Raw genomic sequence first — 26,581 nt, 5'->3', positions numbered from 1 at the left:
CTACAAAAAACAAACAAACAAACAAACAAAAAACAAAGAAAAAACACTTCAGAATCCTTACCTGTCCTCATAGAAACTTGTACACAGATCATAACACTGTTTTGCACTGTTTATAATATCCCATAGGTGAAAACAATCCGGAATCTATCATTGGATGAATGGGAAAATATAATATGGTTTATCTGTTGTGATGGTTCATATTATCTACCACTTTCATAGGATCTACAATCACCCAGTAGACAAGCCCCTGGGCACATCTGTGAGGGGTGTGATTAGCTTCCCAACAGGCTGTAGGAATATTTCTTGATGAGATCAAATAGAGTTGAGGTGGCAGAGCCAGTGACAATTAGAATGAGAATATCCCACATATGCTCTGACTTGCTCCAGACACCATGCCTGCTGCTGGCTGACAAGTGCCCCACTGTGACAGATCTTTATTTCTCTGGAAGAGTAAGCCCAAATAAATCCTTCCTTCAGTAAGTTGACTTGGTCACAGTGTTTTATCACAGCAATAGAAAAATAACTACTAAAATAACTACTAAAAGGACACTGAGCATGGGCAGCACCATCCTGTAGGCTGGGTCTCCAGACTGAACAAAAAAAGAAAAAAATGAACTAAGACCAAGCATTTATGTCTCCTGACTGGGGATGCAATGTGTAAGCAGCTGTCTCCTCAAGATTTAGACACCATAACTTTTCTACCATGATGAGCTACACCCTGGAGCATAAGCCAAAATAAACATCCCCTTCCTTTCTCCCTCAAGTCCAAGTATTTTCTATCACAGCAATAGAAAAATTGATATATCCATATATAGTTTATTATTTGACCATAAAAGGAATAAAATTCTGGTATAAGCTACAATGAAGATTAGTTTTGAAAAGAATCATCCTACAAGGAAACAGCTAGTCACACAAGAAAGGAAACATGTCATTATATGACAATGTGCATATGAAGAATCAAAATGTGAAAACTACAGGGACAGAACACAGATTAGTAGTGAGGACTAACAGGAAAGATTTGAAAATAAGATGGGTGACAGCTAAAGAATTTGTGGTTTCTTCTTGAGGTGATAAAATGTTCTAAAACTGACTGTTGCACATGTTTGGTGAATATTTTTTTAAAAAATGAATTGAACACATTAAGTGGTGTGATGGTTTGTAAATGCTTGGCCCAGGAAGTGGAACTATTTGGAAGCATGGCCTTGTTGAAATAAGCATGGCTTTGTTGTATTAGGTGTGTCACTGTGGGCATGGGCTTTAATAGCTGTGTGGAGCCCAATCTCTTCCTGGTGGCCTTCAGATGAAGACATAGAATTCTCAGCTCCTCCTGCACCATGCTTGCCTGGACAGTCATGCTCCCATCTTGATGATAATAGACTGAACCTCTGAACCTGTAATCTAACCCCAATTAAACATTGTCCTTATAAGAGTTGGTCATGGTGTCTGTTCACAGAAATAAAACCCTAAGAGAGAAGTTGGTAGCAGGGACTGGGCTATTTCTGTGATAGGCCTGAACATGCTTTTGTTTGAAAGAATGTAGATTTGGGGACTTTGGATTTGAAAAGCAGTGGAATGCTTTAAGTGGGTCTTAATGGGGCATCCTAGTAGAAATATGGAGGACTTTGTTGCTTAGAGTGATGTGAACTGTACAGACCTGGACAAAGAGGTTTCAGTGGAGAGGAATTTCAATATATGGCATAAAGATTCTTTTTGTGCTGTTTTGGTCCCCAGACTCATTTGTTTGAACAAGCCTATGGAGGCCAGACAATGGAATGTGATGGTTTGTGTAGGCTTGGTCCAGGGAGTGGCACTATTTGGAGATGTGGCTCTGTTAGAAGAAATGTTTCACTATGGGTGTGGGCTTTAAGACCCTCATCCTAGATGCCTTCAGATGAAGATGTAGAGCTTTCAGCTCCTTCTACCCCATGCCTGCTTGGACACTGCCATGCTCCCGCTCTGATGATAATAGACTGAACCTCTGAATCTGTAAGCCAACCCCAATTAAATGTTGTCCTTAGAAGAGTTGCCTTGGTCACATGGTTTTCTGTTCCCAGCAGTAAAACCCTAACTAAGAAAAGTGATTAAGTTAATTATACATTGTGTTGATTTGGGGAAAAGATCTCTCTCACATAGCCTAGCCTAGCCTTGCAGCAAACTTACTGTGTAGTGAGAGATGACCTTGGGATCATCTCCTACTGGGATTATAGGTATACACCCTAAAGCCCCAGTTAGTGTGGAGCTTGGGATCAAGCCTAAGGCTTTGAGCATGCTAGGCAAGCGCTCTACCAACTGAGCTACATCCCCAGCCTAACCAGCTGTCTTTTAAAAAAGCTTTTGTGCCTGGGCATGCTGCCTGCCTCTGAGCAACAGTAAAATATCAAAGATGAAGAATAGTTCATTTTCTGGATTAAGTTTCCACAATGGGCTTCTGTGGTCCATGCTGCCAGAGGCTCTGTTAATGTTCATTGTCTGTGCTGCCTCCAGAAGCCACATAGATATCAGTGATCCATGCTGCCACAGGGAATCAGGTTGATGTTCATGAGCTGAGCTGCTGCTGGCTAGTCTGGGCAAGCAAGCTTCTTTTCCAGTGGTATGGATGACCGTAGAATAGTAACTGAGAATGAGAGAGGTTGAAGGCTTCTATGACAATCTCTCCACCCCCATATTCCACCCCTGCCAAGGAAAGGCAGGCAGGGAGGGAGGGAGGGAGGGAGGGAGGGAGGGAGGGAGGGAGGGAGGGAGGGAGGGAGGGAGGGAACAAACTGTTGAAAAGAGAGTTCTGAAAAACTGTGATAAAGATGCTGAAGCTTTTCATGGTTGAAGGCTCCAGGCAAGGATTGGGGGTAGTGGGTGGGGACTCAGTTTTCTTTAAGAAGCTGGCCACTGAGACTTTGACCATGCTGCAATGAGTATATGGGCAACACAAATTGGACCTGGTAGGTTTTTTGTGGTTGTTGCTTTGGGAGACTTTTGGCTGGATGTGAGGCGGCTAGAGGGTGGAAGGGGGTGTGGCTAGGGGAGTGGAGGTGATGGGGGGAGGGTTAGTGGGACTAAGGGGTGGAAGGGATGGCCCTGGGGTGAATGGGAAGCAAGTGTGATTAGGGTACATTGTACAAAATTCCAAAAAAATTAATAAAAAATATTATATTGGACGGGGTAAGCTTTTGCATGGAGACTTGCCTCTGTGTGCCCTGGGGTTAAACATTTCAGAAAGCAGGAATTCAAACTTCAGTAACAGAGAAAAAAAAAAAAATCAAAAGAATAACTTGACCCTTTGTAGAAGTACTAATTGACAAAAGAAGTTTATAACTTTCTCAGATCGCTAGTTCTGAAAAAGTATATTAATAGATTTTTCTTCATAAGCTTTTAAAATTCTTTTTTCAATCTTTATTATTTTGAACAATCCAAAACAAACTGTGTGTACACACACTTTAAAAACTTATAGCTTTAATTCAAGTAGGTTAATTAGGTAATTTCTAAAACATATGCCAAGGAAAGATCTCTTTTACATTTTTTAAAGGTTGTGACAGTTCCTTATATATTTGTTGTAACATGTGAGGCAGAATCTTCTCCACTTATTTAAGCTCACATAATTGATATCACCATGACAACTTAGCAGGGGAAGAGTAAACTGGTTAAATTCTCCTTCTACTTTATTTATAACATTTAGCTTTTAGTATTTGGCTCCATAGTTCAGATAATAATATAACAGATTTGAAAGGGTTTCTTTCATACACTATGGGTTCTTTAAGTGCAGTAAGCCATATGTCATCCATACGTCATTTTGATATTCAAAAAGCAATAAGTGGGGTTGCACTTGCACTAAACTTGTGTTTGTTTTAGAAATGGGAAATTTTAAACCTTCCTGTTTCCTTTTAAAGTCACACATGAGTGGAATGAACAGAAATCCTTTTTTTTTTTTTTTGTAGGTATCAGTGAGCAAAGTCAAGCAATTTTTATTGTATCTACTGGAACAAGGAAACGCAAATAAAATAACCAATAAAAGAGAAAATCCCTTAGAAAAAAAGAAGCATCAACATAAGTTAAAAATAAAAGGAATTCAAAATAAGAATCTCCTGAAGAGAAATCAAAACTACTGTGAGTAGAATGTTCTCACACTTGACACTGAAGTAACTGACTAACCACAAATGATGTTTTAGGGCTGCTTCTGAGAAAGCACAGGGTATGGCTATAAATATTTATACACACAACAGTGCCATGTTCTGTCAGCTCCTACTCTGGGGCTTTAACTAAAAATTCAGGATAATGATAACAGGTAATTACATTTCATGGGAGAAAAATCTCTAAAATTATACAGGTCCTTATCAGTTACACTGCTAACGGAAACCCTCTTATGCCAAAGAAAATCAAAATGAATATAACGCCTGTTTTGTTCTGTGCTGGTAACGTAAGTCTTCCTTAATAAAATCACACATGCTTTGTAGTTGACTTCTTAACATAAAAGAAGATTCTAGAAGAATATGATCTCTGTAGAGTTTGTGTGTAGAGTTTAAGTGGTGTTAAAATTTTTAAATTTTAAAAATTTTTATCATTTAAAAATTTTTATCCTTTGGCAATGTCATGTGTTTTGTGTGTGTGTGTGTGTGTGTGTGTAAAGGATTTTGATTTGATTATATTTACCCTACAGTGTCCTCTATTATCCCTCTCCTACTCCCTCTGGAACCACTATCTTCCCAACATGCTCCCACTCCAACTTTCATATAACCTCAAGCATAAAGTTTAAAAATTATTTTCAACATTTTATTTAAGCCCAATGCACAGTTCTGTATAATATATATATATATATATATGTATATATATATATATATATACACATATATTTCTATTCTGTAAACATGCTATTTAAATAGATACTTGGCAGCCAATATAGAGGAGGAAGTTATAAGAATATCAGTTTTCAGTGATACTATAAAAATGTGTACAAGTCTACACTTATTTAAAATATGTCATACACATTGTAATATTTATCTGTCAGTTTTTAATGGAGAAATATGGTCTGCCTTTTACTTACCCTGTATTGGCCCTCCTAATATACACCATCTCCATCCCACTACACATGAGCTCTCCCAACAGGGGCTTTCTTATGAAATAGGAAACCAAGACACTTAAGCAACTGTGTTAGTTAAAGCTCTCTACAGGAACAGAACCAATAGGGTGACTACAGATTGAAAGCATATTTATTCAATTAACTTACACCACTGGTCTGAGTATGGAACAGTGGCTTTTTTTTTTTTTTTTTTTTTTTTTTTTTTTTTACCCTGGAGAGGCTGGGAATGTGGGGATACTCAGTCCATGATCCTGGATGCCTCAGCAGTCTCCGTGGCCTGGGGGATTTCTAGAGAACCTTTGGGCTTCAGCCTAATTGGAACATAATACTGGATAGTTTTATGTCAACTTAACAGGAGCTAAAGTTATCTGACAGAAGGGAAACTCAAGAAAATGCGTCCATAAGATCAGGCTATAGGCAAGCCTGGAGGGCCGCATATTAATCAGTGATTGATACCAACCAATTAGAGGTGTGTTATTCCTGGGCTGCTGGTCCTGGGTTCTATAAGAAAACAAGCTGAGCAAGCCATATGTAGCAAGGCAGTAAGCAGCACTCCTGTGTGGCCTTCAGGGCCTCAGGTTCCTGCCCTGACTTCCTTTAATAATGAATTGCAATGTGGAAGCACCTTTCTGGCTCTCAGAGTGCTTAGCTAGAGAATTGAATGTTTGAGGTGAGCCTGGGTTATGAAGTCAGGCATTCCCTGAAAAAAAAAATTTTTTTTGTTCGCATGCTTCTCTGATGATTCTGAGGAGACACAGAACTATATGATAAACGTTGTACAATTTGCTAAGCACCAAAATATACTTGAAAGTTTTAAAGGAGAACAAATAATGAAAAATACTTTTATTCTCCCAGCATCAGCCACTGTGTATGCAGTAAACGTAAAGGTTCATGTTTTGAGTAGTCAGACTTGACTTCAAAGATGCGTATCATTGTCCTCCAGACCACCAGCATGTACACATACATTCATTCCTGGTGCCTACTCAAACCACTGGTGCCAAGTGCACATAAGAGACCTCATTTTATTATTATTTTTATTTTTTACTATTTTTATTGCATATTTTCTTTATTTACATTTCAAATGTTTTCCCCTTTCCAGGACTCCCCTTCAGAGCCCCCCTACCCTATACCCCCTTCCCCCTGCCTCTTTGAGGATGCTCCCCCACCCATCCACCCACTCCTGTTTGCCTTCTCTGGCATTCCTCTACACTGGGGCATCGAACACCCTCAGGCCCAAGGGCCACCCCTCCCACTGATGTCCAACAAGGCCATCCTCTGCCACATATGCAGCCAGAGCCATGGGTCCCTCCATGTGTACTCTTTGGTTGGTGGTCCAGTCCCCGGGAGCTCCGGGAGGGGGAACCTCATTTTTATAAGCTGTACTATCCCTTCTTAAGCTTTACAGAAATGAGGAATGTATCCTTCTGCTAGAAGAAGATACAGAAAATCAGCCACTGCTAATAATAGCAATAGGCAGAAACCGAGAGCAGTGGATTCCAGAGGGAGCTATCCACTTAGAGGCTAGAAAGTTTCTTATTGACTGGGCTTCTTCTGAAAGTCCTACTTTAAAAAAGCCATTTAAATTCCCCAAATCTGAATGTCAACAGTATTTTGCCCCATATTTACCCACAAAAGTCTGGTTTGCTGCTCAGCTGAGAGAATGTTCCAGATGGAACCTGCAAACAGCACTTTTCAATAGAGTCAGTTGAGAGAGGTTGAAAACAGGGGCCTTTTCTAAGGGTTTAAACACAGGGTACAGTGTAAACATAAATCTCTGACAGACTAGTAACAGGAATAACATCACCACATCTCAAGGTTCCCAGGGACCTCAGGACAGTCATGACTCCTGGAATTGAGGAAGCAAGCAAGAGGTGCATCAAGAAGGTTCTATGACAGAACTGTGACCCTAGATCAAGAGACAAAGCCAAGCTATAGAGACACAGGAGTAAATACCCTTATGTCATTATCTGCCTACTGTTCATATTCCTTATGGTCATCTTTTGACCTAACCTAAATAGAAACTGTAGAAAGAAGTTCATGAGAATCAGGGGGCATGCAGAATGCTGGCTTTTCAGGCAAGCAAATTGCACATGAACTAGAAGGATGAAGGTTTCCATTGGCACATGATATACTAAAAGTGAAATGACAGAGGTCATCTAGTCTCACGTCTTTGGTTGGTATTCCGAGAAGACGACATGAACACCTAAGTATCTAAGATAAGCCATTGGGTCATACAAGGTCTTTGTTACTCTTTTATACACTCCTTTCTTATAAAGTTCTTACCTTACAAGGAACCCACAATAATCTTAATCTTTTGACATCTCCTGTTGGTCAGTGTAAATTTATGGTGGGTGGAGTTGGATTTAATAACTACGATATCCCAAATCCTGCAGAACACACTCTTGCTATTGCTGACACCAGATCGCACTGATAAAGCATAACATATTCATAGTAAATTAGATGTTCTTCTCACTTAAGAGTACTAGGCCAAGCCAGCCGTGTGGTCCAAGTGGCCCACACTTGTCATCTAAGACCTCAGATGGCTTGAGGCAGTAAGACCAGGAGTTAAGGTCAATCTGGGCTACATATAGAAATGTTGTCTCAAGAGAAGAAGAGAAAAAAGGAAAGTTGGGGTGGGGAAGAGGCTGGGGGAGAAAGGATGAAAGGCAAAAGGGAAAGGAAAGACTAATCTGTGTGTCAGAAAGGACTAAGCAACACAGTCAAGCATCAACCAGGAAAAATACCAGTAGGAAATACAGACATGCATCAAAAGATTTATTGTAAAGAGTTCTTTCACATGACTATGGGGGCTAGCTGGGTAAGCCCTTAATCTATAGAGGAGACAGTCATGAAAAGCAAACTGGAACCTGTAGACATAAATTAAAGGCATTGTCTAGCAGGCATGTTTAACCTTCTGATGTAATATGACAGTCATCTACAAATATGTTGGGTTGCATTCAGAGCTACCCTGGGACACTTAAAGCCCTCAAAACTCAGGTCTGGCATGCTTGTCCCAGTCCAATGGCTGTGTTAGTTAGTTAGTTAGTTAGTTAGTTAGTTAGTTAGTTAGTTAGGAATTGGTGTCTTGATGCTTTTCTTTCCTTTTAAAATATTTTTAAATATTTTTTTAAATTAAGTGTTTATGTATGTGTCTGAGTACAGGTACCCACAGATGTCAGAAACATTGAATTCCCTGGAGCTGGAGTTATAGGTGGTTATGACCTACCTAGTAGGTCCTGGAAACTAAACTGGCGTACAGTTAAAGAGTGGTCTACACTCTAAACCATTGAACCATATCTCCAGCCCGTTTCTGGTTTTCATTAAGAAAGCCTTGGTCTCACACTTAAGGTACCAAAATGTATTAAATCAGACCAACCCAGATGATCCTTTTGATACTGGTTTTAGACACATCTACAAAATGTCTTCACAGTAACAACTAGGATAGTGTTTGAAGAGCTGGGGACTGTAGTCAAGGCAAGATGACACACTAGTTGGCCATCAAGGCTCTATTCTCTACTCCTCACATCTTCAAAGTTTGTTTGCTTCCATTGCTGGAGATCAATCACAGAACATTTGAAGCAGTACTCTACCATCAAGCTATAGCTCTAGCCTCCACACAATTGTTGATTTTACATTTAAGAGTTGTGTCAGTGAGATGGTTTTAAGGGCACTGGAAACCTGAGTTGAATCCTGGAACCCATGCGATGAAAGATGAAAATAGACTTCTAAGAAGTCCATATATGGATCAGATGATGGATCTCCATATATGCACTTTAGTATGTAAAAGCACTAGGGGCACATTCACTAAAGAATTAAATGCAAAAAAAAAAAGTAAGATTTATACCTATTAAATTTTACCATAAAGGGCAGTGTGGCTCAGTAGGAGAGAAGGTTCTTACTACTCAAGGCTTTGGATTCAATCCCCTAACCCCACAAAACAAAGAAAAAAGCAAACAATTAACTGTGGCCATTTTGAACTGTTAGTTCAAACTCTTTACTATACAAACTAATTCATTGTCTTATATTCTTTTGCCCAGTCTCTCGTTGCAGAAGTTGGTGGGACGGGGCCAAATTTAGAACCAAAACCTCACAGAAGTCCACTATAAATCTCCAGAATAGTATTTACCAGATCAGCCAGACAGAAGTCTAAATGTGATGAAGTTGCAAAGATTTTATTTGCTGAAATATGTGAACCACATGCATGTCTTTGTGAAGCTGTTTTAATAAGCATTTATGGATAGAAAGTAGGCAAACATCTGCTTCTAATCCCCCTCCCACCCCACAAAATTTATTTCTTTATTCCCTTTAAAATCCAATATCAGCTCTTCCAGTACCCCCTCATGCAAGTTTTTCCCCTTCCCTTTCTTTCTTTCATACGTAGTTAACCTTCCTTTATTTTAGCTTTTGTTTGTTTTTATCTTATGTATATAACTGTTTTGCCTCTGTGTGTGACTGTATGTGTATGCTTGGTGTCTGTAGATGTCAGAAGAGGGTGTCAGGTCCTTTAGAACAGGAATATAAGATGATTGTGAGCCACTATGTAGGTGCTGGGAATTGAACCTGGGTCTTCTGGGTGCTTTGCAAGAACAAGTGCTCTTAACTACTGGATCATCTTTCCAGACTTTAGCTAGCTTTCTTATATAGCTGAGGACCACCTGTCCAGAGAGTGGTACCACCCAAAGTGGTCTGGATCCTCCTCCATCTATCAAGGAAATCAAGATAATTCTGAGTCCCTGGGTGTGGTGATGCATGCCTTTAATTCTAGCACTCAGAAGGCAAAGGCAGGCAAATTTCTGGGAGTTTGAGGCCAGCCTGATCTGCATAGTAAACTTAAGGAGAGCCAGAACTATACATAGACTCTTTCTTTCTCTCTCTCTTTCTCTCTCTCTCTCTCTCTCTCTCTCTCTCTCTCTCTCTCCTCTCTCCTCTCTCCTCTCTCCTCTCTCCTCTCTCTCCTCTCCTCTCTCTCTCTTTCTCCCTCCCCCTCCTCTTTCCCTCTCCTCCCCTTCCTTCCACCTCTCCCTCTCTCCCTGTCCCCCCTCTCTATTGTCTTCTCAGTTGACAATAGTCTCTGTCACATTGACAGTTAAAGCTAATTAGAACAAAATATTGGGAATGGGCTTCACAAACTAGAATGAGGAGTAGGTGTCCCAGGAATGTAAATCCAGTTCTGAGGGATCTGTGACACCCATTCTGACCTCCATGAGCGGCAGGCACACACATGGTGCACAGACACACATATAGGCAAAACACTCATACACAAAGTCTAAAATAAAATTTGAAAGTTAAAAAAAGAGAGAATTAAGTGTACCAGAAGTCTACTTAAGATGGCAATGACTATGGAGCATGTAGTAACTAAACTAAATGAATTTTATATTTCAACATGTGTCAGAGACATAGTGTGTAGGGAGGTTTTTGACATTTGTAACTTCCTTTCCTTAATTTCATTAATATATGTCTTAGATGATGACTTGAGTGTCAACCCCCTTGCCCAAAGCACCTTCAGTTGGAGAGAAGGTCTTTGAAGAGATGATTCAGATGAGTCATCTATGAAAGTTCCCAATTCAGTATGCCTGGCATTCTAATGAGAAGAAGAGACACCAGGGTGCACAGGTACAGACAGAGAAGAGACATGTCGGAGTGTGGGGCTTTCAGTGCTGCAGGAACTTCTAGGGCAGAGTCTTCTATCAGAGCCTAGAGTGTTCTGTCCTTTATTTATTATCAGTTAAAACTATAGTGCAAGCTGCATATGCCTTAAGGCATTCCTGTCTGCCACTTTAATCTTTTAAACCTATGTTCGTTAACCTTGAGCTAAGCACATCTCCAAATATGTCTATTTTCTTTCTCTCTTTCTTTCTTTCTTTCTTTCTTTCTTTCTTTCTTTCTTTCTTTCTTTCTTTCTTTCTTTCTTTCTTTCTTTTTTCTCTTGAGACAGGGTTTCTCTGTGTAACCCTGGTTGTCCTGGAACTCACTCTGTAGACCAGGCTGGCCTTGAACTCAGAAACCCACCTGCCTCTGACTCCCAAGTGCAGGGATTAAAGGTGTGTGCCACCACTGCCCTGTCCCCCTTCACTTTCTTAAGGGATGTTCTTCTCTGTGTGTCAACACCTCTACAGTCAATGCAGAACTCAGTGGGAGCACACCCTCTCCCACTGAGGTCAGACAAGGCTGTCCTTTAGGGGTATGTGATACAAGCAGGCAGGCAGGCAGGCAATAGGCTCAGGAGCAGCCCCTGCTGTTGGTTGGGGGCCTACATGAAGAGCAAGCTGCTCATCTGTTACATATTAGTGTGGGGCAATGGGCTACGTGCAGACAGCCTGGTTTCCAGGCGAGGCTACATCTTGAACCCTGGGACCCCATAGTGATAATTTACTTACATGGGATGGAAGGAGTTCTCTCATGTCTCCTGGGACCCTGGCACCTGTCAGAGTTCCCGTCCCCACCACCCCCACAGGAGAGGCGTGGCTATCAGCCACTTAGGAACAGCACCAAGCCCTCTCACATGCAAATAAGGTTTCCCCCCCCCAAACTCTCAGCCCAAGCCAAAGAGAGGGGCTTGCTGTCAAACTCTAAATCACTGCCAGAACCATCTATAGGAGAGTCATGCAGGGAATTAAAGAAATGTTATTCCTTTGTCTGACCCTTTTATTCCAAGCTGTAATACTTGGGAAGAGATCTCTCCTGAAAAGCTGCTCCGGAGTTCCACTGCACCCTTCACTGGATTGTTGGCTTTTCGCCAGCCAACCCAGGTTCGGAATCACCAAGCGAACCAAGGCTTGGCAGAGGCCTGCCTGCACTCACTTCCCTGGCTAGGGCCTTCCCACCCAGCCTGGATAGGGGTCTCCGTGGAAAACTTCTGGTACCTAGGCCCACATCTGAGCAGGGGGCCTAGGTCAAGCCTATGCTCACTCTTTGGTTAGTGATTCGGTCTCTGGGAGCTCCGAAGGGTCCAGGTTAGTTGACTCTGTCGGTCTTCCTGTGGCGTTCTTGTCCTCTCTGAGTCCCTCACTCTTTCTCCCAACTCTTCCATAAGGCTCCTCGAGCTCCTCGAGTGGTTTGTGCTTTTAATTTTTGAGATTTATAATATCAATCCTCTCATCTCTTTTCTTCTTTCTCCAGACCTTCTCTTTCAAATTCATGGCCTCTTTTTAAAAATTCAAGTGGCGAGTGTTGTTGTTGTTGATGGTGGTGGTGTGTGGTGTGTGGTGTGTGGTGTGTGGTGTGTGGTGCGTGGTGTGTGGTATAAACACAACCTGCTCAGTCTATGTAACTTGTATACATTTTCAGGGCTGATCAGTTGGTATTAAATAAGCAATTGGTGGGTTGTTCCCTGGGGAAGACTCTCTCTCCTGCTCTCTTCATAGCTTTGTTGCCTGCAGTTCTCTGTGTAGGGTTTTCTCCCCTTTTCTTACTAGCATGTCTAGTACTGTTGTTATTGTCTGGCTGATGTTTAGACAGTCATGCTGATGAAACTCTGTTGGGTTGGTTTGTTAGGGTCTCAGGTCCCAGGCTAGCCTAGAACTCGCTATGCAGCAGGATGAGAGAATAATCTTGACCTTTCCGTCCTCCTGCCTTCACCTCCTGAGTAGTATTACAGATGTATGATGCCACGCCCACCTCCTGAGCCCTCCCTGCTTGTGAGAAGGTAAGAAGAGTTACATAGAAAAGTACGGGGCATAGTGTCCACACTTTTGGTCTTCGTTCTTCTTGAGTTTCATGCGTTTAGCAAATTGTATCTTATATCTTGGGTATCCTAAGTTTCTGGGCTAATATCCACTTATCAGTGAGTATATATTGTGTGAGTTCCTTTGTGATTGGGTTGCCTCACTCAGGATGATGCCCTCCAGGTCCATCCATTTGCCTAGGAATTTCATAAATTCATTCTTTTTAATAGCTGAGTAGTACTCCATTTTGTAAATGTACCACATTTTCTGTATCCATTCCTCTGTTGAGGGGCATCTGGGTTCTTTGCCCCTTCTTAGAATTGGGAACAAAACACCTATGGAAGGAGTTACAGAGACAAAGTTTGGAGCTGTGATGAAAGGATGGACCATCTAGAGACTGCCATATCTGGGGATCCATCCCATAATCAGCTTCCAAATGCTGACACCATTGCATACACTAGCAAGACTTTGCTGAAAGGACCCAGATAGAGCTGTCTCTTGTGAGACTATGCCGGGGCCTAGCAAACACAGAAGTGGATGCTCACAATCAGCTATTGGGTGGATCACAGGGCCCCTAATGGAGGAGCTAGAGAAAGTACCCAGGGAGCTAAAGGGATCTGCAACCCTATAGGTGGAACAACATTATGAACTAACCAGTACCCCGGAGCTCTTGACTCTAGCTGCATATGTAGCAGAAGATGGCCTAGTCGGCCATCACTGGAAAGAGAGGCCCATTGGATTTGCAAACTTTATATGCCCCAGTACAGGGGAATGCCTGGCCCAACAGGAGTGGGGGAGGGAGGGTATGGGGGACTTTTGGGATAGCATTGGAAATGTAAATGAGGAAAATAACTAATAAAAATATATATATTAAAAAAAAGAAAAAGAAAAAAGAAAAGTATGGGGCAATGTTAGGAGCCAGGAAGGTAATGGTTGTACTAAATCAAACGAACCCCAAAACAGGGAGATCCCAAGTCATGTTTTTAAATCATCCATGTCTCAAATGACCAAAGAAGCGATTTTAATCCCTGGAATACATCAGCCTCTCTTTCTGTTCTGTGAAATCTTAAGTCTGCAATCTCAGACTCATTTCATAAAGGAAATTTCATAACTCAAGAAGAGGTTACATTTTGCTGTGACTCAATGGGTGTGAGGTGATTCCAAGAGACAAAGAGGGTCACTGGAGACAGCGAGGCTAAGGTGACTTCAAGGAGTCATAGACAGATATATATCATGCCTTTTCACTCAGAAAAAAAGCCAGTGCATAGAATACCCAGACACACACCACCACACACAGGCAGGCACTGATACACACATAGAGACAGGCACACTGGCCTCTTGGAGAGATAGGCCTACAGACACACATAGGCGGGCTTATGAAGGCAGAGGATCTCTGGAATATATATATCACACTAATGTGAAATTCTGCCAGCAGTAGTTACATAACAGATTATATCACTGTTAAGTTTTGGATTCTGCAGATAACCATAGCAGCACCAGGTCACCTACAAACACATAAACTGACCCTTATGACTTTGTGTTCCCCATAACTGTATATAACAATAAAAACACTACTCAGGCATCGGGAGTTAAAAAAAAAAAAAAAGAAAGAAAAAGAAAGAAAGCTGTTGAGGTAACATCTTCTCTAATAAGAAAATTTGAACTTCACAAGCTTTAGAAATGAAGTAATAACATGGGGTTAGACATGATTACTGGTTCACTGTAAACCTTGATGAATTCTGATTTATTCGGTCTATACCCTAACATTTCTGTGCATGAAATGTCATCTTGGCAATGAGCTATAGGTATTCTGAATAAGTGCATTTTCCCAGGCTTCAGAGTACACCCAAAAAGAAAAACAAGACTTAGCCTAACTCATCTCAAAATGCTTCTATTCTAGAAATGGAAATGATCAGCATCCAGCTGAAGTCTCTAGAACATGCATATGGGTTTCCACACTTTGAAAGCAGCAATGACTCATTCTCAATCTTGCCAATTCTTTAACCCAGAGCTTCTCAAATATAACGAAGAGTAGTTGTATCCCCATTACTTAAAAGCAAGATGTGTTCCTGGCACTGTGTCTGCCAAATACTCCGAATGAATAAATACTTGATGAATTAAATTGTATCAACTTGTCTCTGTGCAGAGTTAGTACATGGTCTCAGAACTGAGTTCAAACTCAGAATTTTCTTTGAAGTATGCTGCATTATAGGTGACACGCAAAAGTAATAAAGCCTTGGGCTTCTAGAGCACACTGGAGTGATGTTGAGTGATGTTGAACACAATGCTCTCATAGCCGTGACTTGTCTGAAAATGGCGCATTTTCCCCCAGAGCACCTTACCACGGTGACTTCAACAGCTAATTCTTTCTTCTGAGATAAAATTAAATCTAAAAAAGTAATTATCTTTATTAAGTTGTTAGCTGGGTAAATCAATAGCCAGTCTGAGTGCTGGAGGGGTGGAGCCTGGATCTGCAGGCCCTTGTGTTCCTTCCTGACTCCCACGGGATTAAGCGGCATTCATTTTAGTTATCTTTCTCAGGAGAGTATTTTCACAACTTATATAAATCTAGTTCAGGCGTTCCTTTTTCTTGTTTCTGCAATCTAAAATTTTGCATTCTGTTTTATTGACTTTTTGATATTTGCAACAGACACTGACAAGTGCCAGGCAAACACCCCTTCAATGAAGGACATATCCCTAATTCCAGAGAGCCTTTAGTTTCCAGTTCTAAATGAGACAGTGTTCCCAGACAGACAGCTGCATATAGATGGCTGCCCCCTGGGAGTCACTGCCAACTGCCATCAGACTAGGACCAGGTCAGGTTACTTGATCATCTTGCTTTACTTGGGACAGTCCTGAGGTGACAGTTGCTCCAAGGTTGCCCTGTTGGGTACCCAAAAAGTATTTTATCAAATCTGCCTCAGGGTCTTCCTCTGCTCAATCCATCTTGTTCCAGATGAAGGCCCAGAGACACTTCACAGTGAGTAGAGAGGCTGAGAGTGAAGAGTGAATGTCTCTCTCAGATCACTCACTAGAAAGACCTCTTTTCCCTCTTGATCTCAAAGCATCAGCCTCAGAAACCATGTCTCAAGTCAAAGCGGTGTCGCCTAGAGGTCACTCAGCTGGTCTTTTCCAGAAAGGGATAAACCAATCTTATGTCTTTGTGAGGAAGGGTGAGAAGGAAACACCCAACTTAAGGGAGCTTGGTCTCAGGGTGCTCAGATCGCCTCCTCCAGATGATTAATTCCAAGCTTCCACACTGGGGACCGGAGAGAAAAAGACACTTCTTAAATATAACTCTCCACATCTGCTTCTTCCATTACTCAACAGATAATAAGTTACTCCTTATTATCTCTCCTACTGTTTGCCGAAAGACTTTTCCAGGTCTACACGGTTACACATAAAGGAGTTTATTCCATTCTTGCAACGTGGTGGCTAATTCAGTCTTGCAACTCCTCTTGTTGTGGATGCCTAAACATGTGGCTCACAAAGTTTCACAACTTGTGTCTTTTAAAGGAACAGTGGCTACACTAGCTCCTAGTGTAGCCTAGAATTGACTAGCAGCTGAGTGACCTTGGTCAGGTTACCTGACTCACCTGTGTCCACCTCACCTCAGCACTAACAGAGAATGATAACAGTTCTTCTTACAGAAAAAAAATAGTAAATATAAGCACTGGGAACTGTCTAGAACTAACTGCTTTGTAAGTATTAACACCTGCTACTATATATTGGCTTCATTCTTATTTATTTTATAAAATATATTTCTTTTAGCTAGATTAAGAGTTTTAGATAGTAAATTATATCTCAAGCCAGAGTCCTTATTTCATTTATGCTTGAAGAGAGTTAGTATTTTATTCCCATGGTTAACACTGTCTACCGACTGCCCTGGTACCCATAGGGGTCATAGGGTTTGATGACAATGACTAGTAGACAATCAAGTATATTTTTGCAGTAGTATTGTTCTTACTTAAGTGTGTCTGAGTTAATCCTATCTGCTAAACCCTGTGCTGAGTCATTCTTTCTTGGATGCAATGTTATTTTTAGTAACAGATCATTATTCTCCGTCCTTTGACAATATTCTGTCTTCTTGGCATACATAAGGGTGAGTGTAAAGAGTTCTCCTGATGTGTATCCTGAAAAGTCAGAGGCTGAAGTTGATCTCTGTTGAATGCAACTGCAGTTAGTGGGAAGGACACGGCAGTCAGTGTGAGTCAGCTTTGCTGCTGTAGGAAAGAATCTTCTCCATCACTTTGTGACTACACCTGACTCGTGGTCAGACTCAAAGACTCCTGGCTTGCCCATCAGTTCTTTGATTCTCAATGATCCTTTTCATAATTCATGATGTAAACATAACTTGAGATGTGAAATAAGTTTTTGCCTTCTTTATGTTTTCTAGGTAACTTAAAAGGTATTTATTTATAATCTGAAGGTTGAGATTTTAGAGACTGAGGTTAAACATAAAAAAGGGAGAATAGAGCAAAAGGCAAAGGAAAGAGCAGGGCAAAGTGTTCAGGGAGAAGATGGAGCATTGGTGTGAGACATAGGATGGAGGCAGTACAGGTCAAGAGTCCATACAGGCATCTCAAGAGAGATAGGTACAACTAAGTGTCTTTACAAAGGATGTATTTACATGTATGTGACTCTTGAACATACTTATTTAGGAAAGTTAGCAATTGAAGGTTCAGCAGTATGAGCCAAAGATGACCAGTGCTTTCATCATCCACAGAAAGGTGACCTAGATCCAGGACCTACCACATACAGGGAGGCTTCCCAACTGCTTACTTATAATCTCAAAAGGCAAGCCTTGTAGAAGTGTGCGACTGGGCCATCCAACTGTCTAACAAAGTCAGAGCACTAGGCTGCAGACCTAGAGAGACAGAGGAAAAACCACAGTCCCTCCACCTCTGGCAGGCAGCCTGTCCTCTGATCTGGGTGTGTCCATTCCTAAAGGGAAGGCGAGCTTCTCAGTTCCCTAGTGCTGTCATAACAAAATGCCATGGGGGAGTGACTTAAACAACAGAAGTAACGTTTCCTTGTAGCTCCGTGGACCCAAAGTCTAAAACCAAGGTGCTGGCAGGTTTGGTGTCATTTGAAGGCTCTGTACCTGGCTTATAGTAGGTCATTTTCTGACTAGTTATTTGCAAGCTAACACGATGGGCAAGCATTTTCACAAATACAGAGCCAAAATAAGTATAACTAAGACATGAAAAAAATGGAGCTTGATTCCTACAGCAGGCTAGGAAGTAATAGGCAATATTTCTAAAGCAGAAAAAGGAAAGAAAAAAAATACAGAATTCGTATTACAGAGACTGTGTATATTCTTTGAGGGGTAGGTCCATTCCTTAACGTGCTCAGTTTAAAGACTCAATTTAAGAAAGAAAGATAATAGACATAATTGGAGATGTGCTTAGCTCAAGGTTAACGAACATAGGTTTAAAAGATTAAAGTGGCAGACAGGAATGCCTTAAGGCATATGCAGCTTGCACTATAGTTTTAACTGATAATAAATAAAGGACAGAACGCTCTAGGCTCTGATAGAAGATTCTGCCCTAGAAGTTCCTGCAGCACTGAAAGCCCCACACTCCGACATGTCTCTTCTCTGTCTGTACCTGTGCACCCTGGTGTCTCTTCTTGTCAGAACACCAGGCATACTGAATTGGGAACTTTCATAGATGACTCATCTGAATCATCTCTTCAAAGACCTTCTCTCCAACTGAAGGTGCTTTGGGCAAGGGGTTGACACTCAAGTCATCATCTAAGACATATATTAATGAAATTAAGGAAAGGAAGTTACAAATGTCAAAAACCTCCCTACACACTATGTCTCTGACACATGTTGAAATATAAAATTCATTTAGTTTAGTTACTACATGCTCCATAGTCATTGCCATCTTAAGTAGACTTCTGGTACACTTAATTCTCTCTTTTTTTAGCTTTCAAATTTTATTTTAGACTTTGTGTATGAGTGTTTTGCCTATATGTGTGTCTGTGCACCATGTGTGTGCCTGCCGCTCATGGAGGTCAGAATGGGTGTCACAGATCCCTCAGAACTAGATTTACAGTCCTGGGACACCTACTCCTCATTCTAGTTTGTGAAGCCCATTCCCAATATTTTGTTCTAATTAGCTTTAACTGTCAATGTGACAGAGACTAGTGTCAACTGAGAAGACAATAGAGAGGGGAGAGGGAGAGAGGGAGAGAGGGAGGGGGAAGGGGAGAGGGAGAGGGAAAGGGGAAAGGAGAGAGAAAGAGAGAGGGAGAGAGGAGAGAAGAGAGAGGGAGAGAGAGAGAGAGAAAGGGGAAGAGAGAGAGAGAGAAAGAGTCTATATATAGTTCTGGCTCTCCTGAAGTTTACTATGTAGATCAGGCTCGCCTCAAACTCCCAGAAATTTGCCTGCCTTTACCTTCTGAGTGCTAGAATTAAAGGCATGCATCACCACACCCAGGGACTCAGAATTATCTTGATTTCCTTGATAGATGGAGGAGGATCCAGACCACTTTGGGTGGTACCACTCTCTGGACAGGTGGTCCTCAGCTATATAAGAAAGCTAGCTAAAGTCTGGAAAGATGATCCAGTAGTTAAGAGCACTTGTTCTTGCAAAGCACCCAGAAGACCCAGGTTCAATTCCCAGCACCTGCATAGTGGCTCACAATCATCTTATATTCCTGTTCTAAAGGACCTGACACCCTCTTCTGACTTCTACAGACACCAAGCATACACATACAGTCACACACAGAGGCAAAACAGTTATATACATAAGATAAAAACACATAAAACCTAAAACAAAGCAAGGCTAACTACGTATGACTCTGGGAATGACCCAGCAACAGCAGTCTGCCATGGTTTCGGCTTCAAGTCCCTAATCTGACTTTCCTCAGTCATAGACTCTAACCTGTAAGCTGAAATAAATCTTTTCCTCATATAAGTTGTCAGAGTATTTTTATCACAGTAGCAAAATGAAAGTATAAAATGCCTTTCATAAGTAAGGCTGCTTTGTAAGCAGAGTAGAACAGGTACCTACAGGTTGGCCATTGAGAAAATGCCCTTTGAGTCTTTTGCTGCTGGTACAGAGTGGGAAAGTATTAAACGACTAAGAGATCCAACAGAGCCCTTTATCCAGTGTTTCTAGGTGCTCATCACTGTCAGAGGAAGAGTTAAATACAAGAATGAAATACAAAGTAAGGAATTGGGGGTCATGGGGAGACGGGGTCATTGGTTACAGAATAAGAGAATGAAAGATCCTGGCAGAATGTAAAAGGACACAAAAGCCCTGAAATTGGCAAGGTAGACGTCAGTGTTAACAGAACTAGCTTCACTGATTTAGAAAAATAGAGGTGCACAATGCTCTGGCCACTCCTTGAACCTGTGTGTCTGCCAATGTTCTGACCAGGTGTGTGCCCATTGCTGCACCTTCATTAGACTCTTTCCTTGTACCCCTCCCATACCCATTTCTTGAGAATAGACATTGTTTAGATCTGGAAATCCCCTAATCTCCCTCTTCTCCTTTCCCCCCTGAGGGCCTATAAAAACTGGGAACTCTTTCCCCTCGAGGGTGACTCCTCTACCCCTGCATGGGATATGAGTCGTCCCCAGAGCTCTGGCTTTCCCTGAATAAAGCCTCATGTGGTTTGCAACAAGCTCGGTCTGTCGTGAGTTCTTGGGTGTCCGCTATTGTCCTGAGGCCTGAGCGAGGGGCTCCTCTCGGAGTCTTTCAAGAGCATCAGCAGCAGTGGGGTATAGGCCAGAGACAGTGCTCCATACTACAGCTGCCTAGAGTACCCTGAGCTCTTTGCAGAGCCCTCCTCTCCAGTAAGGCTGGGATTCTTGACTTCAAAACAAAGAAGAACTTCCTTCGGCATGAATAGGTATGATGCAGAGTTAGAGTTTAATGCAAGATATTTCATTGTAGGTTTAAGCCAGGGAGAGAGAGGCTCTGGTAAGGGAGATGATACACTTACTGTGTGAGTGTGAGCTTCTCAAGAGGGAGTCACACTGGGTGTCTTTACATTAGCCACCAGAGGTGGCTTCTAAAGTTACATCTCTGGTCTTTTGGTTTTTCTTTCTTTTTTTTTTTTTTTTTTTTTTTTTTTTTTGGTTTTTGTTTGTTTTTTTTGTTTGTTTGTTTGTTGTTGTTTTTTTTTTTTTTGAACTCACTCTGTAGACCAGGCCGGCCTTGAACTCAGAAATCCGCCTGCCTCTGCCTCCCGAGTGCTGGGATTACAATCAAAGAGCTGTTAAAGAACCTTTTTCTTTTCAACCACTGAGTTCATAGTTTGGTTCCAAGAGGTGCACTGGATGGAATTATAACTGATAAATTAAAACTCAAGCTCACCCATATCATATAGGAAGATAGAATGTTTTCACTGTAAACAAAAATTAATAGTTTTGTTTGTTTCCCAGAAAATGTCTCAGAAATGAACAAGACAGGCCATATTTGAAGGTCATATGTGTTCAGACATTAGGAACATTTCATTGCTATTTCAACATTGTTATTTGAAATATTTATATATAAAAGGCATTTTGTCTCTATGTAAGACATAGCAAATGTTAATTGTGCTTTAAATCTTTGATGATGATGATGTTGTTGTTGTTGTTGTTCTCTATAGCCCTGGCTGTCCTGGAACTCACTCTGTAGTCCAGGCTGGCCTGAATCAGAGAGCCACCTGCCTCTGCCTCCCAAGTCCTTGGATTTAAGGTGTGTGCCACCATACCCAACTACTCTAATTCTTGATTCTCAGCTACTGAAAACTTCAACCAGACTCCAGAATAAGGGCCTCTCTTCAAACCTTTCCATATCCCCTTATGTTCCACTGTCTTTCTGTTCTAGCTCAAAAACATATCCTCAAGAGAAGCTATGGGTTTCTCTAGAGTCACACCACCTGTGATTTTAGGTAGCTAGTCCTTATGGACAAGCTTCGATAGTGAAGAGAATTACTGAGGAATTAAAAGGTGTATGTGTATTTGGGGGAGACAAGAAGTTCCAGGACTGGGTGGTGGCTCTCCAAGAATAAGGTTCACACACTCCCTTTGCCATCCTCCTGTGAGATTTTTTTTTTTTTTTTTTTTGGTCATTACGTCAGATGCACGATGGGAACAATTCTGAAAGGTTGATGATATGGACAGATATGTCAGTATTTCATAATAACAAAGCAGAAGACTGAGCAGTTGTCTTGGGGCACCATGTTGGTCTCAGTGCTCTGTCCCCACCCTGTCGTCTTTTCCACGTCTGTCTAGCCTATCTCACATCAAATTCAGAATGCCTCCTGACATCATTTCTTTACTGTGCATTCCTCAAATTTGGAAACCTTCAAATCATAAGAACAAAATTAAAGCATCAACAAGATAACTTTATCTGAAAATTGGATCCTACTATAGTAACAAAAATATGTAGTTCAATATGTTTGGGAAGGCAAAAAAAAAAAAAAACTAATAAAAGCAATAGCCGTGGGGAGGAATATAGCCAATCTTCCAGAATGTGTGCTTATGCTTTGAAAGCATGCTAATGTCAACAATTACTATTCCACACATATTAGTCAGTTTCTACCTAATTACTTTTTTCCTTTTAATCATGAGTATAGATAAGATATAACTCAAAGCAGAAATTAGATGCTAAAATGCCTGGTGTTTCTGAATTGATTGAATAACTTGAAGCATTCAAAATAATGTTAAATTTACTTTTTGGTTATTTTTTTCCTATTTTTTTAAATAGACAACTCTTGTTATCTTGTCTAGGAGAAGAAAAAGAGCCACTTAAAGTTCATTGTGATTTATTAATGAGGCTTCAAATCCCAAATGTCTTTCCTTTGAAAAGGCTTCAGGCTCTATTTTCCTAATCAGGTTCCACTGTGTGGTGTAATAGACTTGGAGGCAGAGGGGGAAAGATCTCACACAGAGCAGAGAAAGAAAGACAGACAGACAGACAGACAGAAGAGAGAGAGAAGAGAATTGAAGAGTGGAGAATTAGGAGTCTCACTAATTAGTTTTCCTTATCCAAAAACTAAGTGATAGTGATTATTAAAAAAAAATTTAGTGTTACATGAATGTTAGGAAAATATTCCTTTCTTTTTCTTGAGGCTCATAAAATTGATGCCAAGACACTGCCCCCCTAAACTGGGCAAGTTATTATTGATAGTTCATATATCTCCTCAGCATCTCAGCATCAGAAGGTTTTAAGGAGTGGCAGAAACCTTCAACAGAGAAAACTTTTCAAGAAGATTGCCTTTTCAGCTCCTACACCTATCCTGGTCATCCTGGGGATGGTCATCCTGTTGCCCGTGTCCTTGTAGAACCTCAGGGCTCTAAGTACATGGACCAGGTGACACTGATAAGGGAGGCATTGGTGGCCAGGGCCAAGAACACAGTGCCTAAGATCCTACCTCTGTCTAGGGTATACCAGGAGCCCCCTCACCTTCTGCTTACAGCAACCCAGATCATTTTCTTAGACTGGGACCTCTTCTCCTTCGATTGCGAGCATCTCTTTCCTGTATCTTCCAGGCCCCTGAGCCAGGAACAGTACCAAATACTCTACTTGAAATGCAAATACTTAAATAAGTAATAAATAAGTAGCAAAATTCAAAACAAAATGCTAGCACAGTGTCACCACAATGTTTCCTAAAATTTAAAAATAGAAATAATATTGGTTTTTTTTTCTTTTTGTCCCCATATAGTCAAAAACCCAGCCAAGAAAAGTATCACAGATGAAGGAGATGAGTTATTTAAAATGGGCAACAAGATTCTCCAGGAGTCTAAAAGCCAAAAACAAAAAACAGAGTAAGTATCTAGTGCCTTTAGCCAAGTTAATTTCCAAGTGAAAAGAAGACAATCTGGAAATCTAATTTATTTTTAAAACTTTATTGAAATAGTATAGATGCTGATCTTGTTCATCAACTTGTGCTTTTAAAAGGGTTTCATGATTATTTAAAGATTCTTAGAATTATCACCCTTAACAAGCAAAAGGATTGTATATGAGACTGGAGTCCCTTTCCATGAAGCAAAATTCAGACGAGTCACTGATAGGGCCATTCAGCATAATATGTTTTAAAACTCTCATTTATGATAAATTTCAAAAGAAATAAAATGATTGCTGTTTTAGCATGCTTTCTCCTTGGGTATTTGCATAAAGTTCAAGGCACTTTACTATATATGATGCTGTTTTGTTCAAAGATGAGTCTTTAGAGGTGAGTGGCACTTCATTTTTACAGATAAAGCACTGGGAGGGAGACTAAGGAGACAGCAGTCCCTAGAATGCCTGCCACTTAAACACAAGAACCTGAGTTTGAATCCTGAGCACCTGTGTAAAAGCCAGGCATGCTGTCACCTGTCACCCTAGCACTGGAGTGGGGGAGGGGGGGAGGGGGGACAAGCAGATCCTCAAGGTTCTTGGCTACCTGTCTGGCTAAGTGGTTCTAAAAGCCCAGCAAGAGACCTTGCATCAAAAGAGTATTGTGGAGGGTAAGCAAAAGAAGATATCCAATGTCAACATCTGGTCTCAACATACACATACGTTTATGTACAATACTAGAGAGGGAGAGGGAGGGGGCTTTTTCCCATTAGTTATTGACTTATTCACTTTATATTCTGATCATAGCCCCTTTCTCTTCCCAATCCCCCTTCACACGGCCCCTCCCCCAATTACTCCTCCCCTTCTCCTCTGAGAAGTTGGAGGTACCAACCCACCCTAGAACCTAAAGTCACGGAGGCACATACTTTCCCACTAAGGCAGGACTAGGCTCCCTAGTTAGGGGAACAGAGTCCACAGGTACTCAGGGTAAGCCCCTACTCCAGTTGTTGGGTGACCAGCGTGCCATGTAAACATCCAGTCAGACCAGCACCATTTGTTGAAGATGCTTTCTTTTTCCTTTGTGCGGTTTCGGCTTCTTTGTCAAAACTCAGGTGTCCGTAGGTGAACATACACAATTAAAAAAAAAATTTTTTTTTTTTTGAAAAAAAGAACAAACAAACACGGAGCATAGAGAATCAAACATTTTTAGATGTGGTGGCCATGGTCATACCTAGGAGGCCAGTAAGCAGTAGCCACATGATCTCAGTCTACATACATCCTTTACACTCTTCTACCTTGTCTAAAGGAAGTCATGAGTTTGTTCTATCCCAGTAGTGAGACACAACTCAGCATCATCATTAAGGCTCAACTAAGACCTTGAGATCACATCATCCCTAAGCACTTACCAGCTGTTTTGTCCTAGACAACTTCCTGTATTGCTTTGCGTCCTAGACTGAACATCATCTCCCAGCCTCGGGCCTTACACAGAGTGACTAGGAGATAAATGTTTATTATTTCTTCCCCCAGGTTTAACGGGTGAAAGGCAGCTATAGCGACAAAGCAAACAAGGATGCTTGAAAGGACAAAGTGCCCTGTCTTTTTGCATTATGCAATCCCATTGTTTAGGAAATAGAGTCAGGAGGATGGTGGTTTTGAGACTGCACAGTGCGTCTCTGTCTCAAAATGAGGCGAGTTGATGTAGCTCAATGGTAAAGCACTTGCTTAGCACAGACAAAAACCTGAGATGGGTTTAATTCTGAGCACCATAATTAACTGATGAACATGGACTAGGCATGGTCATGTGGGGACACATCCTGGAACTATGGCCGCCGGTCCTAGACAAACAATAGGATCCACAGAATCCATTCTTCTTTTAAAATCCCAAAGCTCTGAGTAGAGTGCAACAATGTAGCGAAGACAGAGTTTGAAGACAGAGTTCATCACGGTCTGGTCTGAAACTCTTCAACTCTCCTCCATCAAGCATCTGTTTATTGTCCTACAAAAAGCACATGTACTTTGCACATGTATGTCACTAGTCATTGTACACAATGAGATTTGTGACAAATTCTTTCTCCAAATTACAGGCTAGTGAATGGAGATTTAGAAAGACTCTAATTCTTCCCGTTGTACAAGAAGGAAAGAGGGAGCTGGTCTCCCTAAGGGAAGTTGAATTAGCAGCTCACTAAAAGGTGGAAGGAAAAATACCCCTGCAATACTTAGGCCTCATGTTAATTGCCCTGAAGGGTGCTAATAATGAGGAAAATGTAAAGTCAGACTCCAAAGCTTCATCTAAAGAGTTAATTCCTCTCACTAAAGAGTCCACTATGTAAATGAGTAAAAAATCAGGGAATTTCCAGTGTAGCCCCGCTAAGAGAGAGAACAGTTGCAGCTAGGGGAGCAAACTGTAGAGTCCGAAGGGGTCCTGGTGTGAAAAGAAGCCACTAGGTATTCCTGTCAAGCCGCAGAATACTCTAGATTTGGTCTGATAGGTGAAAAACATTCTTAGAAAGTCCCAAGTAACTATTCACTTCACATTGAGAAGGGATCTTTCTCTTGGGTACAAACAATAGGGAAAAAAACAGTCCTGAGAGCAAATCTTCCATCAGTGCTGGAGCCTTTATGCCAGGCTATTCCTTTGCCCAGGCTATTCCTTTGCCCAGGCTATTCCTTTGCCCAGGCTATTCTGGCCCACTCCCTGCCTCAAGAGTAAAAAAAGAGCAGCTTGTTTGCACAGCAGCAGAGATGCATCTATGGGTTGAGTGCCTGACCCTTCTGGGCAATGGAAAACAGAAAACCAGATTTGGATTTGCTCAAAGCAAGACATCCCAAGAATTTATAGGAATGCTAAGCAAAAACTCTTGTATTGTTAAGATAGCGTATTCTGTCTGTCTTTACATTTAGCACACCTGTCTATTCATATCTAAGATACAGGAAGGTGGAGAGAAAAGGTGGTGTACAGTGACAGGGAGTCCTTTCATTTCTCCAGCCCACCTCCTTGTTTTCTCACATCCCAGGATAAGAATGGCATAGTTTGAAACAGCACTGAGCCTTTTGGTTTGTCCATAGCT

General features: G+C 41.3%; 1 protein-coding gene across 4 annotated transcripts in view; it reads left to right on the top strand.

Moving 5' to 3' along the window:
- Sel1l2 (sel-1 suppressor of lin-12-like 2 (C. elegans)) overlaps nt 1-26,581 on the top strand; it is a 160,112-nt gene that overhangs the window by 81,004 nt on the left and 52,527 nt on the right. For 2 of the 4 annotated variants that reach the window (XM_017317771.1, XM_030250522.1), the window contains exon 1: nt 23,407-23,503. In XM_017317771.1, the coding sequence (XP_017173260.1) occupies nt 23,454-23,503 (50 nt within the window). In that variant the 5' untranslated portion in view covers nt 23,407-23,453. Of the gene's footprint in view, nt 1-3,929; nt 4,099-23,400; nt 23,504-26,581 lie in introns of those variants that run through there. The other 2 variants (NM_001033296.2, XM_030250525.1) reach the window with 2 other exon arrangements.

The sequence above is a fragment of the Mus musculus genome, chromosome 2, assembly GCF_000001635.26.
Source record: "Mus musculus strain C57BL/6J chromosome 2, GRCm38.p6 C57BL/6J".
Classification (NCBI taxonomy): domain Eukaryota; kingdom Metazoa; phylum Chordata; class Mammalia; order Rodentia; family Muridae; genus Mus; species Mus musculus.
This window is presented reverse-complemented; position numbering and strand designations above follow the sequence as displayed.